The sequence below is a fragment of the Saccharomyces paradoxus genome, chromosome IV (assembly GCF_002079055.1).
Source record: "Saccharomyces paradoxus chromosome IV, complete sequence".
Lineage (NCBI taxonomy): Eukaryota > Fungi > Ascomycota > Saccharomycetes > Saccharomycetales > Saccharomycetaceae > Saccharomyces > Saccharomyces paradoxus.
In genome coordinates, this window is record NC_047490.1 from 249,404 (window position 1) to 265,502 (window position 16,099).

General features: G+C 37.0%; 7 protein-coding genes across 7 annotated transcripts; 4 read left to right on the forward strand and 3 right to left on the reverse strand.

The window, feature by feature from the left end:
* Positions 1-372: 372 nt before the first annotated feature.
* Positions 373-3,039, forward strand: CYK3 (Cyk3p; the record flags this gene model as incomplete). The annotated part of the gene is made up of 1 exon (XM_033909262.1): positions 373-3,039. One exon carries the CDS (start codon positions 373-375, stop codon positions 3,037-3,039), a length of 2,667 nt encoding a protein of 888 aa, XP_033765153.1.
* Positions 3,040-3,369: 330 nt separating this feature from the next.
* On the forward strand, positions 3,370-5,550 carry NUP84 (Nup84p; the record flags this gene model as incomplete). Its single annotated transcript, XM_033909263.1, has 1 exon — positions 3,370-5,550. One exon carries the CDS (start codon positions 3,370-3,372, stop codon positions 5,548-5,550), a length of 2,181 nt encoding a protein of 726 aa, XP_033765154.1.
* A 253-nt stretch (positions 5,551-5,803) lies between these two features.
* IWR1 (Iwr1p) lies at positions 5,804-6,878 on the reverse strand (the record flags this gene model as incomplete). Its single annotated transcript, XM_033909264.1, has 2 exons — positions 5,804-6,793; positions 6,855-6,878. 2 exons carry the CDS (start codon positions 6,876-6,878, stop codon positions 5,804-5,806), a joined length of 1,014 nt encoding a protein of 337 aa, XP_033765155.1.
* A 538-nt stretch (positions 6,879-7,416) lies between these two features.
* On the forward strand, positions 7,417-8,331 carry SPAR_D01230 (short-chain dehydrogenase/reductase; the record flags this gene model as incomplete). The annotated part of the gene is made up of 1 exon (XM_033909265.1): positions 7,417-8,331. The coding sequence occupies one exon, from the start codon at positions 7,417-7,419 to the stop codon at positions 8,329-8,331; it is 915 nt and encodes a 304-aa protein (XP_033765156.1).
* Positions 8,332-8,444: 113 nt separating this feature from the next.
* Positions 8,445-10,370, reverse strand: ATG20 (Atg20p; the record flags this gene model as incomplete). Its single annotated transcript, XM_033909266.1, has 1 exon — positions 8,445-10,370. The coding sequence occupies one exon, from the start codon at positions 10,368-10,370 to the stop codon at positions 8,445-8,447; it is 1,926 nt and encodes a 641-aa protein (XP_033765157.1).
* Positions 10,371-10,727: 357 nt separating this feature from the next.
* Positions 10,728-15,038, forward strand: TRM3 (tRNA (guanosine(18)-2'-O)-methyltransferase; the record flags this gene model as incomplete). The annotated part of the gene is made up of 1 exon (XM_033909267.1): positions 10,728-15,038. The coding sequence occupies one exon, from the start codon at positions 10,728-10,730 to the stop codon at positions 15,036-15,038; it is 4,311 nt and encodes a 1,436-aa protein (XP_033765158.1).
* Positions 15,039-15,126: 88 nt separating this feature from the next.
* RRP42 (exosome non-catalytic core subunit RRP42) lies at positions 15,127-15,924 on the reverse strand (the record flags this gene model as incomplete). The annotated part of the gene is made up of 1 exon (XM_033909268.1): positions 15,127-15,924. One exon carries the CDS (start codon positions 15,922-15,924, stop codon positions 15,127-15,129), a length of 798 nt encoding a protein of 265 aa, XP_033765159.1.
* Positions 15,925-16,099: the final 175 nt, after the last annotated feature.

Below are 16,099 nucleotides of genomic sequence, written 5' to 3' on the forward strand. Positions count from 1 at the left end.
AGATTTTAGTTTTATTTATTCTCTACTATTGGGCATCAAACGGTTGAAGTAGGAGAGAGCGCAAGAATTAACGGAACTTCTTTTGCGTAACATAATAATAATAACATATTTTTGGTCTAGTACTAGCTAATTTTTTCCCTCAGATTTCACTTCACCCTTAATATTTTAACGCATCATTTGTTTACTCTAAGCGTACACTGCCTTTGAATATTTTTAATAATACCTTTCTATCCTTATTGATTACTTTACATTAATTTTACCGCATTTTATTTAGTTCGGAAACTTCAAAGGTCCGCCTCAAAACTATAACTATAGCATTCATTTCCTACATTTAGTTCCTATATCTACCATTTTATATTTAAATTTGCATAAATGGCTACGAATTTGACATCTTTGAAACCACCATTTAAGGTAAAGGCCAGGTATGGTTGGTCAGGCCAAACCAAGGGCGATTTAGGCTTTCTAGAAGGAGATATTATGGAAGTCACAAGAATTGCCGGTTCTTGGTTCTACGGCAGGTTATTGAGAAACAAAAAATGTTCTGGATATTTCCCTCATAACTTCGTTATTCTATTAGAAGAAAGATTAAACTCGAGCACAGTATCCGAAAGCGGTAGGCAGGCTTCAGAAATAGCAGAAAGTTATGAAAAATCGAACAAAGTTGTTATTCCACCCGTACCATCGAGGTTTTCCGGTGAGGGGTCAAGGCCTAAAAAGAAGCTATCTTCATCGATGCCCAATTCACCCAAAAGGCCGGCTGATTCTCTGACTAAAGCTAGGAAGGCAAGATCAAAGGAAATAATAAATGAAAATAATATCTATAATACCCAATCCCCTCGACATCACAATAATTCAGCGCCAAATTTGCCTTTACCTAACCATACGAAGCCCCAGATACGAAATTTTGAGGAGTCAATGAATAATCCATTACCACCTCTCCCGCCATTACCAAATTTGGACAATATGAGGAAGACAGATAAAAGGACACCAAAGAAATCATATTCTGCGAACGATTTAAATTTGGCACGTTCTTCCAGAGAATATAACTATTATAAAGATAACCAGAAGTTCTATGACGGTTTTATTCCAGAAAAGAGATCTTCTTTAGGAGAGGACTCTATCTCGTCAGGCCTGTTTTCAAACTCTCAGTATTTAGATGATTCTGCTTGTAGCAGTGAAAACAGCTTTGCACTAATGAGTGATTTTAGTGCCACGAGCGCGGGAAGTTTTGCAAGACATAAATATGCACAATCGTTTTCCGATTCATTGCAGAGATCACAGAATGCGAAGAGCTGCCCTTCAAAAAAAGTTGAAGATTCGCAGGCATTTGATGATTCCAATTCTAGTTCGCGAAATGGAAAAATGGGTGATATCCTTAGGAAAATAATTATTCCAAAGAGGAATACAAATAACTGCTCGAGCACAATATCCTCTCCAAAGTCACCGAATGCATATCCCAAACTACCTGATATCCAGAATTTAAATTTGTCTGCAACACCTGACGAGGCTCGCGACTGGATTGCGATAAAATGCCATTTGAACAGAGCAAGAACTCTGACCAAATATGAGAAACACCCAAGGTATATGAGAGCCCTCGAAGAAAATCGGGATTTGGTCCTGCATCCTCAAGATTCGATTTACAATGGTTTAAATACTAATGAAGTTAAAGGTAACGCGAAGCCCGGCTTAGTCGATGCGGAACTGGCCGAATTAAACATAGAATACATTGATAAGATGACTTGGAAACGATGTGTCAGAGATGGAACTATGGCATTAGACACTTGGGCTCAAACAACTTTTTCAGCAAGATATTCGACTGTTTTGGAAAAGTTAAGAGGCATGTACATTTTCTGCACAGAGATGTTTGCTCTGACCGATGATAATGGAACGTCAGATTTTTCTGCAGAACCCGAATATTTAGAGAAAATACTATTCAGAAAGCATTGTACACCATATGAATTGACATGGCTTTTCAAGAAATTAGCAAACTCATTGGGCATTACTTGTGAAATTGTCATAGGCTTCCTGAAAACACCGAGTGCCATAAATTGGGAGTTCAAGTATAACCATTGCTGGTTGAGAATACTGGTTAACAAAGAATGGAGGTTCATTGATGTTATTTTAGGTAATGTAACCAATCCGATTCATGAATTTGTAAATAACAGGAAGATCAAGAAAGCTGAAAACAGCTACTTTTTAATGGCACCATTAGAAATGATATACACACATATACCACCTAGGGAATTCGAACAACATATTGTTCCTAGTATTGATCAATTATCTGCATTACATCTACCATTAGTCTTTCCATCGTTTTTTAAAAATGAATTAAAGTTATACAAATTCAGCACGGCACTATCATTTTTAGAAGATTCTGAAGTCTACGAATGCTCCCTAGAAATTCCCAATGACGTTGAAGTGTTTGCTTCAGTAGTTATTCCAACGGACAATGAAGAAATTTCAAATGCGTATAGGAATATGGAACTCGCATTAACTCAAATCAAAAAGCAAAAAGCTGAGTCTGGTAGGAGAATTGCTCTAATCAAAGCGGTCTTACCACCCAATATGAGCAAAGGTTCGTTGTACATACATTCCGGTGTAAGGGGTACACAAACCAGTATTGCTAATATCCATCCACTGTCCATGATGGTTCCATTGACTCATAAGGGAAGTAACATGAAATACGAATTTGTGGTTAAGATACCCTCAGAAAGCATTCAGAAGATCGAACTGTACATTGTAGAGCCACAGAGTAGATACTTATTTTTTGATAATGAGTACTCATTTGAAGTTATTCAAAGCCCTTCTGATGGTATTATATACAGCAGTGATGAAGGACCAAACCAAAATCGGAGACAACCGATGGCGATCAAGTCACCTTCGGGAAGGGTTCACGAATTAGTCAAGAGTGATCCTCATTTCCCTTACGGTACCTGGAAAGTAAGCATCAAAATCAAAGAGCCGGGCGTCTGGAGCGCTTTAGTGATTGCCGACTCTGGGATTGGGTGGTCTGTTTTTGCCGAATGGTTGTGCGTATGAACGTCTTTCTATAACTTTTCTACAGCGCTGTAGTTTACATCGTTCGTAGTACATTAAACTCAAGACAGTGAATTTCTGTAACTCATATATAGCTATATAGTGCTTATCACTTAATGATTTCTCTACTGCATTCATATAAAGTATGCTGGTTTAATATTTTTCGTATTTAATGATACTTTAAGTGAAGAAAATATGGAAAATTAGACCGAATGCCCAAATACATACGACATTTGAACTGTTTAGGCTAAATCCGAAAACGAGAAATATTGACCAATTCAACCTATAAACCAAGTGAATACCAGTTCGAAGTAAACTATATAGCCATTTCAAATGGAATTGTCCGCTGCTCGCCAAACAGAGCACTTTACGAAGTTCTCGGATACTTTAAAGGAATATAGAATTGAACAGAATAATGGGCAAAATCCCATTGACCCGTTCAACATCATAAGAGAATTTCGCTCAGCCGCTGGTCAGCTTGCATTGGATTTAGCTAATTCTACAGACGAACGAAATCTCATATCTTCTAAAGATTGGGAATTGGAAGCTAGATTTTGGCATTTAGTAGAACTGTTATTGGTTTTTCGGAATGCTGATCTTAATCTAGAAGAAATGGACCTTCATCCTTATAATTCAAGGGGTTTATTCGAAAAGAAGTTAATGCAAGAAAATAAACAACTTTACCAGATATGGATAGTGATGGTTTGGCTCAAAGAAAATACATATGTAAAGGAAAGACCTGAAAATATACCAACTTCTAAATGGTCAAATAGTATTACTTCTGGAGGATTGAAGAGCTGTGACTTGGATTTACCTTTACGTGACAATAGCAATGTCCTTGATGTTAAAGATAAAGAAGAAGATCATATCTTTTTTAAATACATCTACGAACTAATTTTGGCAGGTGCAGTTGATGACGCATTAGAGGAAGCCAAACTGTCTGACAACATTACAATTTGTATGATTCTGTGTGGGATCCAAGAGTATTTGAATCCTAGCATTGATACGCAGATTGCAAACGAATTCAGTACTCAGCAAGGTATCAAGAAGCATTCTTTGTGGAGAAGAACTGTTTACAGTCTTTCGCAACAGCCGGGCTTGGATCCTTATGAAAGGGCGATATACAGCTACTTGAGTGGTGATGTTCCCAACCAAGAAGTTCTGCAATATTCAGATTGGGAATCTGATCTTCATTTACACCTAAATCAAATTTTACAAATTGAAATTGAAAATTATCTTTTGGAAAACAACCAAATAGGTACTGATGAATTGATTTTACCATTACCTTCTCACTCACTCACCGTACAAGAAGTGCTTAATAGAGTGGCTTCAAGACATCCCTCGGAAAGTGAACACCCGATTAGGGTTTTAATGGCATCTGTCATACTGGATTCTTTACCATCAGTTATCCATTCGTCTGTGGAAATGCTGCTTGACGTCGTAAAGGGGACGGAAACTAGTAACGATATTATAGATAAGCCTTATCTTCTGAGGATAGTTACGCATTTAGCCATTTTCCTTGATATAATTAACCCAGGTTCTGTTGAAGAGGTTGACAAATCTAAACTTATTACTACATATGTCAGTCTCCTAAAATTGCAAGGCCTTTATGAAAATATTCCAATATATGCCACTTTTCTCAATGAATCTGACTGCTTAGAGGCATGTTCTTTCATACTATCTTCCTTGGAGGATCCGCAAGTAAGGCAAAAGCAAATTGAAATAATAAACTTTTTAAAACTACCTGCCTCTAATATTTTGAGAAGAACTACACAACGTGTTTTTGAAGAAACTGAGCAAGAATATTCACCATCTGACGAAATTTCCATATCTTTCGATATAAACAGCATTGATATGCACTTAATATATGGCGTAGAATGGCTTCTTGAGGGAAAGCTTTATGTGGATGCTATTCACTCCATCATCGCCCTGTCAAGAAGATTTTTGTTAAATGGCCGTGTAAAGGCCCTTGAACAATTTATGGGTAGAAATAGTGTTGGAGAAATATGCAAGAATTATGAATTAGAGAAAATAACTGAGGACATATCTGAAGATGAAAATGGAGATCAGTTTTTGAAAGAAATTACCCAATATGAGCACTTGATTCAAGGTATAAAGCAATATGAAGAATGGCAAAAATCCGTTAGCTTATTAAATTCAGAATCGAACATTCCTACTTTAATAGAGAAACTGCAAGGATTTTCAAAGGATACATTTAAATTAATCCGGACATTTTTAGTAGACTTAACTTCCTCTGATTTTGTCGATTCGGCAGATTATGAAATCTTGTATGAAATCAGAGCCCTATATACTCCATTTCTACTAATGGAATTGCATAAAAAATTGGTGGAAGCTGCAAAGTTGCTGAAGATTCCAAAGTTTATTTCAGAAGCTCTGGCATTTACCTCATTGGTCGCTAATGAGAACGACAAGATTTATCTATTATTCCAATCTAGCGGAAAATTAAGAGAGTATCTGGATCTTGTTGCTCGTACAGCAACAATTTTGAACTGATTAATTAATATATTGCAGAATAACTTTATATTTAAGTAAACAGCAATAATCCTATGCATTTGTTTTGTCTATTTCAGAAGTATTAGATTTAATGTTTTATAGTTTTGCTAGCAATCTTTGTTTTTCCAATTCTGATACAAAGGAGGTTGGGGGGGGGGGGCGAAAAAGGTATTGCAGGTAAATTCTCAACTATCTAAAGATAAAATTATACATACAGTTGTTAACATGCGTCGAGCAGTTTCTGACAGCACATTTAGCTTCTATCAATTTTTTTCTGTAGCTGGTAGAAAATTCTGTCTCTGTGGTGTGCCAATGGGTCATCAGCATCTGTCGGAAAAAATTCATTTCTAGGGTATTCCATATCATCCGCCTCACCCAAATCATCTTCCTTGTCACTTATTTCTTTTTCAGCTTCTTGGCCATCCAAGTCAATGAAATTCGAGGAGTTTATGGATTTTAGAACGTCACTCTTTCCTCCAAGTCTGTTAAAAAGATCTCCATACTCTTCCTCCACATCCTGGTACCCATTAGGTCCCAGAATTTTATCGTCATTCCAAGAAGAAAACCTACTCTTATTAACCCCTAAAACAATCTCTTCTTCCAATTCAGCTATATCTTCCCCTTCGCTACCAAGTAAAATAGATCTATCATCATCCTCATCCTCTGGATAATCATTTTGGTAATAGTTTTCGTCATTAGAATCCTCATCATCTGAACGGGCTTCATTCGGATCACTTTCTTCATCAAGAGCTAAATCTATATGCTCGATAATTTTCACAAACCCTATATTTTTCTCATTGTTATATCGAGCAACTTCATCTTCATGAATTTTCTCTAGATGATAAATGTCAAAAACGTAATCTAGACTAGGTAATGATGCAATTTTTGCAGAGTCTCCACTAAAATATTTCCTACTTGGTTTTTTTCTTTCTGTCTTTTCTTCACCCTTATTCAACTTTAGATAGTTGTTCACCATCTGATTGATCTCTGGCGGTAACCCATCGTCGTCTACAGTATTGTTTTCTGCTGCAAGCATCTCTTGTGCTTCGTTGTCACCTGAGTCTCTACGACGCTTCTTTTTTTGTTCCAATACAAAATGTCGATGATCTTCATGGGCGAGCTTCAACAGTGGCGTGGAAAACTCTTGCTCAGATTGATAGCTTTCAGGGCTCACAGTTTTCGACAGTTTGAATATAAACCTCTGCTTCTTCACTCTTTTCCCCTCATCAATTACTAAAATCGTCTCAAATAAACTTAGTTAGTCAAACACATTTTTGTTATAGCGGAAGAATAACGACACATACATAATGCCTGCACAGAATCCTCATCTCTTCTCCTCTTTACTCTAATAAACTCAGGCGCCGTTGTGGTACTGATACTGCTCATCTCCGAAAACTTGTTTATACCAACCTCAACGAAAAGTGTACCTCAGGGAGGCAGTTTCATATGCCATCTTTTATTCTCATTACCAACCCGTCTTCAGCGTTACTCATCTTAGATCCCTTCTACCGATACTAACAAGAGATAACCCGGAATCGAAATTATTCAATTGGGCTCCTAAAATGTTGCACATCTACAGACTTGATTTCCATCCCACATAGCTATTTAGAGGAGCAATTGCTTATTTTGAAGACTTAAGAAGTACCAGATCAGATTCCTTTTTGGGTTTCTCTTGCTAACGATTTACTGTCTTTTTCTTCTGTATTTTTGAACGTCTATATGTAGCGGGCGTCAGTACAGGAACAAAATTTGTGACACTTCCTGGATGCATATTTCTCACATCAGAAACAGTACCATCATAAAGGCATCTTATCAGAGATTTAGTAATATTTAATATAATTTTTTCAAAAGGAAGTAGTATTAATTATGGTATACAAGAATAAAATACATGAACCAAGTGGAACAATAAAATATATCAAGGATTTTTCATCAGTCATCCTAAGTCTGCCTAACTACAACACTTCCGTACTTTCTACCCGTTCAACTGCGCTCGTAACCGGTGGCTCCAGTGGACTTGGGTTTGAACTTGCAATGGAACTTGCCAAGAGAGTTAATAAAGTTATTGTGGCAGATATTCAATCGTTTCCTACTTTTGCCCAAGAAGAATGTAATAATATTTTCTACTATCAATGCGACATAACAAGCTTAGATGAGATTAAAAAATTAAAGAAAGCTACTGAAAGAGATCATGGAAACGTTGATATTCTAGTAAACAATGCTGGAGTAGCTCACATCAAAAAGTTGGAACATATGACAAACAAGGAAGTAAAACAACTGATCGACATAAATTTGATAGGTGCTTACCGAATCATCAACACATTTGCGGCAGACATGATGAACAACGAAGAAGGATTTATAATTGACATTGCTTCAGTCCTCGGAGAACTAACTCCTGCAAGGCTGACATCGTATGGTGCATCAAAAGGAGCAATGATTGGTTTCCATAAAAGTATGTGCAGGCGTTTCAGCAGTTTACCCATGAAATATAATAAACCTGGAATAAAAACACTACTAGTGTGTCCGGGAAAAATCCAAACCAATATGTTTATTGATGTCCCTACACCATCCAAGTTATTAGCTCCTGATATTATTCCTTCTCAACTGGCACTTGCGATAATCTCAGCGATGGAGCATAATCATTTGCAAACACTGAACGCCCCATATTACGTAAATCTTGTTCCTTTTTTCAAAACTTTAAGTTGGCCATATAGACATCTCTTAAAACATTTCAGCGGGATGGACCATGTAACATCCATTCAGCCCACAACTAAAAAAGTTTGAAAGGAAATAATAATATTTTAGTCTATTCAGTATATTTGACGTTATTTTGATCTTTACGTTGTTTTTATAAATATATCAAGTATGCTATAAACGCTATAAAAATGCTCATAATACTATGCAAAATCTTGATGTCTCTTGACCTCTTTCCAAATTTCTAAATTCTGCCGGGCATAATTTCTCATATATCTGGAATAATGTTTTAGAATCTCTGATAAATCGGCTTCTCTTTCTTTCGAAAATTTGGGTAATTGATCATCTTTGATTACTTTTGAAATAACGTCCAAATCATTCTCCGTAACTTCCAATGATTCAGAAAGCTGTTCGATTTCTTTTTTCAAATTAATACTTGCGGTATGAGGATCAGTTTCTTGATACTTCACAGATTCTTTCACCATGGATGCTAATTTGTTAAATCCGTTGAATAGCTTGCCACCATATGATTTCCCGCCACTCCCTGTATTATTATTATTAGGGCGTTCCAGATTAATGATATGACTTTTAGACATTTCGTTGTCAATTATTTTATCGACGTCCTTATATTCATTGTTTTGTGCCTCCAGCTTTTCCAATTGTGTCCTTTTGGAATTCAGAGACTTCCTAATCATTTCATTTTGCAGGTATTTCAATTTTCTGTATTTAATCAGTTCTCTTGCGGATGTGGCCATATGAACTGATTCATTTAAAGGCTCATTTATGTTGTAGTATAATCTTCCAACTAGTTTTTCTAGAGAAATCGAGGATTCCGAAAAGCCATTGCTCAAGTAAGAAAGCTGTTCCGCCAATTCCCCAACTTGAGCCTGTTCATGGGCAAACTGTGCAAATACCTCACCGATTTCATTGTAATCCGTTTTCAAGTCATGATATATCTTCGTGGTTCGTCTATTATACTTATAAATCCCGTTATCTAACAAGTTCTCGTATTGCTTGTAATCCTGTTCAATACTAGTAAACGACTTGCTTCTTTTCTTGTCCATTTTTTTATCGCTGGACTCCTTATTTAACAATAACTGTGATGATGAGCCCGGTATTGGTAACGTGGCATGAATTCTAGTGGTGTTAGTGGGATCTAATGGATTACACTGTAGGATGCTCTTCGGTAAGGATGAAAAAGTGGATGAACTATTAACAAATTCGTTCCAATTATGGTTATTAGGATCCAAAAAATCAGTAATTATAGATGTTTTTGTAATTTCTTCGTTCGTCAAAAGTTTGTTCAAGAATTCAGTGAGCATTCTTATCCTATGCCGTATTAACTTTTCATCACTATTATTGACCGATGCATGTATCACAGATAATGACAGGTCTACCGAACCAGAACCCTCTGAGGGCAACAGGTACTTTGAACTCGATCCGGTTATTGACTTGCCATAATTTTTTATTGACTGCTTTTCTGGTATCGGCGGTATCAATGTCATAGGGAATAATCTTATCAAGATGCTTCTTAAACTCTCGAAATCGCTGTAACGTCTCTGAACGGTAGAATTTTCAAATTGTATAACATAGGCAATGTAGGCTCTACCTTGACCTTCCGACACTCTTTTGGCTTCGAGTATATGTATCCTGGCGGACTTCTTTCTATTTCTTACGGAAAGTTCCTCTGACGCAGAGGTTTCTCCGTTCATAGAGTTAATACTTCCACTAAGACTAGTTCTACATGTTTCTACATTCGATTCATGGTTTAGAGGTAGTAATCCCTCCGAATCGTCCTCATAATCTTCATTGGGGTTCTTTAGTTTATGACTTTTCATACCAGGTATTTCTAATAAAGCTGATTTTGTGAGTCCTGTTGGCCCTTCCTCCATGAATGGGTTGTCTTTTTCTAACAGAGCAGTATGTACTAGCTCAGTTTCTACTTTGTTATTGTCTCGCTGTCCAAGCTTATCCTTTTTTGGGCTCTTTTTTGGCGATCCAACTCCTTCCTTAGAAATTTCTGGCTTCTCCACATACTCGGTTGTCCCATGAAATGGTTCAGCCTCTCCTGTATTCTGACTTTCCATATTCAATTTAGCATTTTCCTGGATATCATTCAAGTCTGACATTGTGTGCTGCAGAAAACAACTTTTTAAATAATATATTCGATTGCACCACCAAAATCCGAGCTAGCCATCTCTTCATCTTGGAGATGACTAGCTGTAAATCGATAGATATTGGCTTATTTAACAGCCATATCTTAAAGGGGGCACAATGGGTGTGCTGTCGGGTAATAGCATTTAAGTCACGTGAATGAAAATTCAAGTGTTTTTCGAAAAGTTTCACCATGGCGATGAGCAAGATTGAACAGCATTGTTGTAACAGTACAACTTCTATTGAGCAGATTAGCTGAGTCTTATTTGAATCTCCTCATCAAACTAGTGTAACGAACGTTATAAACTCTTCACATTTTTTTCATTAGCAGAATGGTTGGAGGTGCCGTTATTGGCAAGTATTTACCACATGAAGAACAACTAAAACTTATATCGGACTTGATTCAGGATGACAGCCTAGAAGAAGTGCTGGAGCTGATTAAAACTTCGTCATTGGATATATCAACGGACAGAAAGATTGAAACATCAATTTTTGAAAAAATCACTAAGCAAGTTACTGTGTACGCTAGTATGGACAATGAAGCCAAAGAAATGTTTTGTTCTTCGAGGGGTGAAATGAATAACACGCTAAGAACATCTGCACATTTGTTGTGTTGTTTACCGACTGTATGGCATAAATTTCAGGTATGGATGAGCTACCGATTAAATGACATCATTAGCGAAAATTATAAACATCTTTTCGATGACAACTTTGGGAAGATGACTGTGCAACCATTTTTCGATTTTTTTGCTAGGGAACAAAACGCTGATGTCGAGCATGAAAAATTGCATTTAAATATCCTTAGCCTGTTTGATTACTTAGAAGTTGTATATTTATTTGACGAAAGTAATAATAGCATATCGTCCAAATGCCTAGATTTTATCATAGTTCCATTGCTAGGCTGTAATTCTGAGGAGATTGCTGAATCCTGTTCTAAACTAATGAGATGGCATATTAGGCCTTTATCAAAGTGTTGCAATATCGATAGTAACTTTGATAAGCTCGTTTGGAATTTTATCAAACAATTGTACACTGAAGACTCTCAACAACATTGGAAGCAAAAGAACAGTTTGTCTTTTCTCCTGAGGTTCCTCTTAACATCAGAGTTATCTCCTGAACTTATTACTTACATCAAGAATGATGCTTATTGGGAACACATTCAAGCAGAACTGGATAACGATGTACATGAACACAGGAAATTGGCCCTCTCAATTCTCAAATTAACAATTCAAAAATTGTCGACTCATAGCATAGAATTGCAAACAACATTTTATAAAAGCAGTGATATCCCCAGTATTGAAATGATTAGTAGCTGGAAGAAGTTCACCACCTTATATGAAATGGTTGCGCTAGACACATCTTTGAATCAAATACAAGCGGCCAAACATGACATTATAAAAATTTTTGATAATATACATTTGCATCATAGTTGGGGGCTTATCCTTCTTTCTACAGGGTTGAAGTCATCAATGGAGAGTGTCAGAAAATACATGATGACATTAATGTTCTCGATTACAAATATGTCGGCATTTTCTTCAAGCGTACCTTTATTGACAAAAACTCTTCTTCCAGCTGCAATGTCTGCTCATTATTTTGACGTCAAAGGTCGCAATTGTCCCCATGGTGAAAAACTTTCCTCCTTTGTTAATAACTTGCTTTCCCAAACAACGGATGACGTATCAGATACATTATCCGAAGTGTTGAAATTATTGGTTGAAAAAGGGACCTCCTTTGATCCTTCTAGGATATATTTATCTTATGGTGTTTTAGAATTCTTACAGAAGGAAAAAAAGAAATCAATCAACTCTGATCATTTGAATCTGATCAGAAAATTGTACGAATTTGTAGCTGAAGAGGAAGTTCTCGAAACTACAATCCAAACGATTTACCTGAAGTTCTTACTACACATTGGTCCATCTGTTTCCGCGTCTGAATTGTTATTTACATTAGTTTCACATATCAAGTTGAAGGGAGGGACATACGACTATATTGAGCCTCTTTTTGAAGATTATAGGGATCTTGCTGTTTCACAATTTGACGATTTGCAAGCGAATGAAAATTTAACAGCGAACATTGGTAAGGATACTATTTTTGACCTCTTAGCATCTATCATCTTCGATTTCAAGGATATTGATATCACCCCCAATTTTTTGGTTGAAGTCGCGAAATCGAAACAAGATACGCCCAACAACACTTCAAAGGCGGTTACTTTCTTAACTCAACTGCTTTCAGGTGAACCTTCGAGCGGGTATACCTATGAAAATGCAACCGCTCTACTGTCTTACCCCAATTTTACATTATCTACGTGGAAATCCGTCAATATTGGTAAATTATTGAAGTCGGTAATGGAAGACTTTTCCCTTGATAAGTTCAAGTTCTTCGTTGGAATATACCAGAAGACTTATGAATGTAGATTCGATACAATCGAGCTAAACTTTAATGGGCTTCTGAGCCTATACGAAATGGTTAAAACATCTGCAGGTCGAAGTTCAAGGGAGAGCTTTAAACTGAAGGACAGCGCGTATTCTTCTTACTTTGATCTCTTAACTACCTTCTTGAAAACATACGCTTTAATTCGTGACACCTCTGATAGAGACAATGATGAGCTCCACATGCTACTACATTTGATTGATGACAATATCAATAAAGATAATGGGAATTATCTGGGCAACTTGGCAGTTTGTAAATTATTGTGCTTCATCATAGATACCTACATTCATTGCTCTACTTCTGTTTCCGATGATGATATCTTCATCGTAAAGTTCATTTTTGAGAAATTCTCGTTCATTTGGGAATGTATCAGTAGTGAAAGATTGGTTTTGAAGGAAAGAGATCTTCACTTGATGCTAATTAAGGGATTATTTCATCCTGTTATCCTATACTTCGGATCAAAACAATATATCGACAATTTGAGCTCGAAGTTGGAGGAACATGCACAAACGATTATATCATTGAGTTATTCAAGAAGAAGCCTACTCCCCCTCCTTGGATCGCAACTTAGAATATTCATGAAGTTTTATGGTAAATCATTAAGCGAGGGTGTTGACTATTGGTGGTTGATTAACATTATAGTAAATGTTTTCAAACAGCCGCAAATGGATGTCAACCTTTACAAGCTAAAACCTGTCATTTCCAGCTTATTTGACCACAAACTGAACAGTTATTACATGAAAGGCGATGAACTTTACGAAAAAGTGTATGGACCTGAGGAAATATTGGCTAGAGTGTCCATCATCGATTGTATTTTATGTGCGAATGATCAGTTCAAGATCCGATTAATCGAAAAAGTTACTGAAAAGACAAACGCACTTTATGCTATAAAGAGAACCGACGGTGCCGAAGCGTTACAGAGGTTGTTACAGTGGCAATTATTATTATTATCACTGCAAACCACCAAAGAACCAAGATTAAGCGAAACTAGCATGATAAGAATTCTGAAAAGCATTGAGGATGAAAGTTCTCCGCTGGTAAGAGTATACAAAGAATGGTTCATCTCTTCAAAGGTGGTCGATTATTACAAAACTGGTGATTCGAAATTTGCTGAAGACTATCTCTTCTCATTGCTGGAGGATCATAGTAAACCAGTGTTCGTAGTTAGCGCAGAGAAGATATGCTTTATGGTGTTGAAGGACTTGAGAAATGACGAAAAAAAATATGGATTCATCCATCTATTAAACAGGTTCATTTGCACATTGGTTCCCAACGCAGCTTCAAACAAGCCCCTAGTAAGACATTTTTCTAATTCTCTAATAATTTCAATGTGGCCTACATTCGAAGCCTACCTATCGGATCACACATTAAGAAACATTATTGAAAATTTGTATTCCAATGCCAAAAAGACTCAAATATTTGGTCAATATCGTGCCGGGGATGCCAACATATGGGATCTGAAAGGTGATAGAAAACTAACGAACATGTTTGGTGGTGTACTCAAAAAGGTCACCGACCATGATTGTCCGTATATTTCTGAGCCAGTTTTTGAAAAATATTTACAGGCAAAAGATATTGTGCCTATCGGTACAGATGAAAGGTCCTTATGGCTTGATAAAAGAGACGTCAATACGGAATCCGTCAACGACGTGAACGCCTCTTGTGATACTTCTCCATTGCAAACAAAAAGTGGCGCTTGGGAAACCGTCCTGGATCTGGACAATAAAAAATCGAATGATGTCGTTATACGTTCCGATCTGATTGTGGTTTCTTCATTAGTAGATAAGCCGCCAAACCTTGGGGGTATTTGCAGGTTATGTGATGTTTTAGGTGTGGGACTGCTTACTGTACAAGACATCAAAGTCAAAAACCACCCTCAGTTTAAAAATGTTGCCGTAACCGCTGATAGGTGGATGCCCATGGAGGAAGTTACCTTAGATGAGATTGCAAATTTCATGAAAGAGAAAAAAAAAGACGGGTATACATTAATTGGGTTAGAGCAAACGGATAAATCAGTGAAGCTAGATAACAATTTTCAATTTCCTAAAAAGTCATTGATCTTATTAGGTACCGAGGCATTCGGTATCCCAGGAACTTTGTTGAGTGAACTGGATTTATGTTTAGAGATTCAACAGTTTGGTGTGATCAGATCAATGAATATTCAAACCGCAACCGCAGTTATCGTCCATTCCTACACAGTACAACATATGTAAAAATTCGGTCTCGCTTCCACTTTTGCTAACCAACAAAGTTTTAATTATGTAAATTAATTCGTCTTTTTATCTAGTCGTGATTATATTTTTATAGATTCTCCAGTGATCGTACTACATCGGGGGCGTATTTCTCTACCATTGCAAGACCTTGCTTCAACAAATGCGGTTTAAAGCCTTTAACGTTCGAATCATTCAGTGCTACAGATCTAATGGGTGTTGTGATCTTACCATTAGACCAGGATATGATTAGGCCACTATTGGCCACTTCGCTTTCGTTGGCTGCAGGGTCCAATAGCAAATTGTTGCCTACAATGGCCAATATGAACACTAAAGGCGGATTAATATCAAGCTTGACCATGTCATAGTCATGAAAAGTGGGCAGCTCCTCCACCTCTAAATCATCAAAAGCGGAAATAAGTTTCGGTAGGAATGTGGAGTTCAAAGCCGAATAGATAGCAAAGGATATTAAAGAAACTGGGTGTGAATGTGATGAGATAACAAGGACATCAACGAATATTTTGAAACTGTACTTTTTCGTCAATTGCAACTTAGAGGAATCTATTCCACTGCCAGACTTCAAAACCTTATTCAGTAAAGAAGTGATTGTCTCCACCACGAGCGCATCGTCTCTTTGGCCTGCAATATCTACATCGACCTGAAGTAGTTCATTCTCTACGAAGTGGTCTACAACTTTGGACTTGATGCTCACAATACATTCACTTCCATCGCTAGCTATAATCCTGGAGGATCCGTTGGAACTTGGGAGAAAGTCGGTAAAAATTTCTATAGGTCTGAATTGATGAGGTAGCCTTCCATCGGGTCTAATTGAAGGCGTGCTTGCTAATGAATCGTAGAGGTACGACTTTTCGGCGACAGAAAGAGACATAAATAATTATTTTAGTAGAACTTGAAACTGCCGTAGTGCCAGTCGAAATGGAATGTCTATTGCCGGCTATTAATTACTAGTATTATAATGCTTCTTCAGCATATAAGCTCTGCGTTTCTTTTTTTTTCTAAGGCTGGAAAAAAATTTCGCTGACTAGGGTTCGAAAAATAGATTA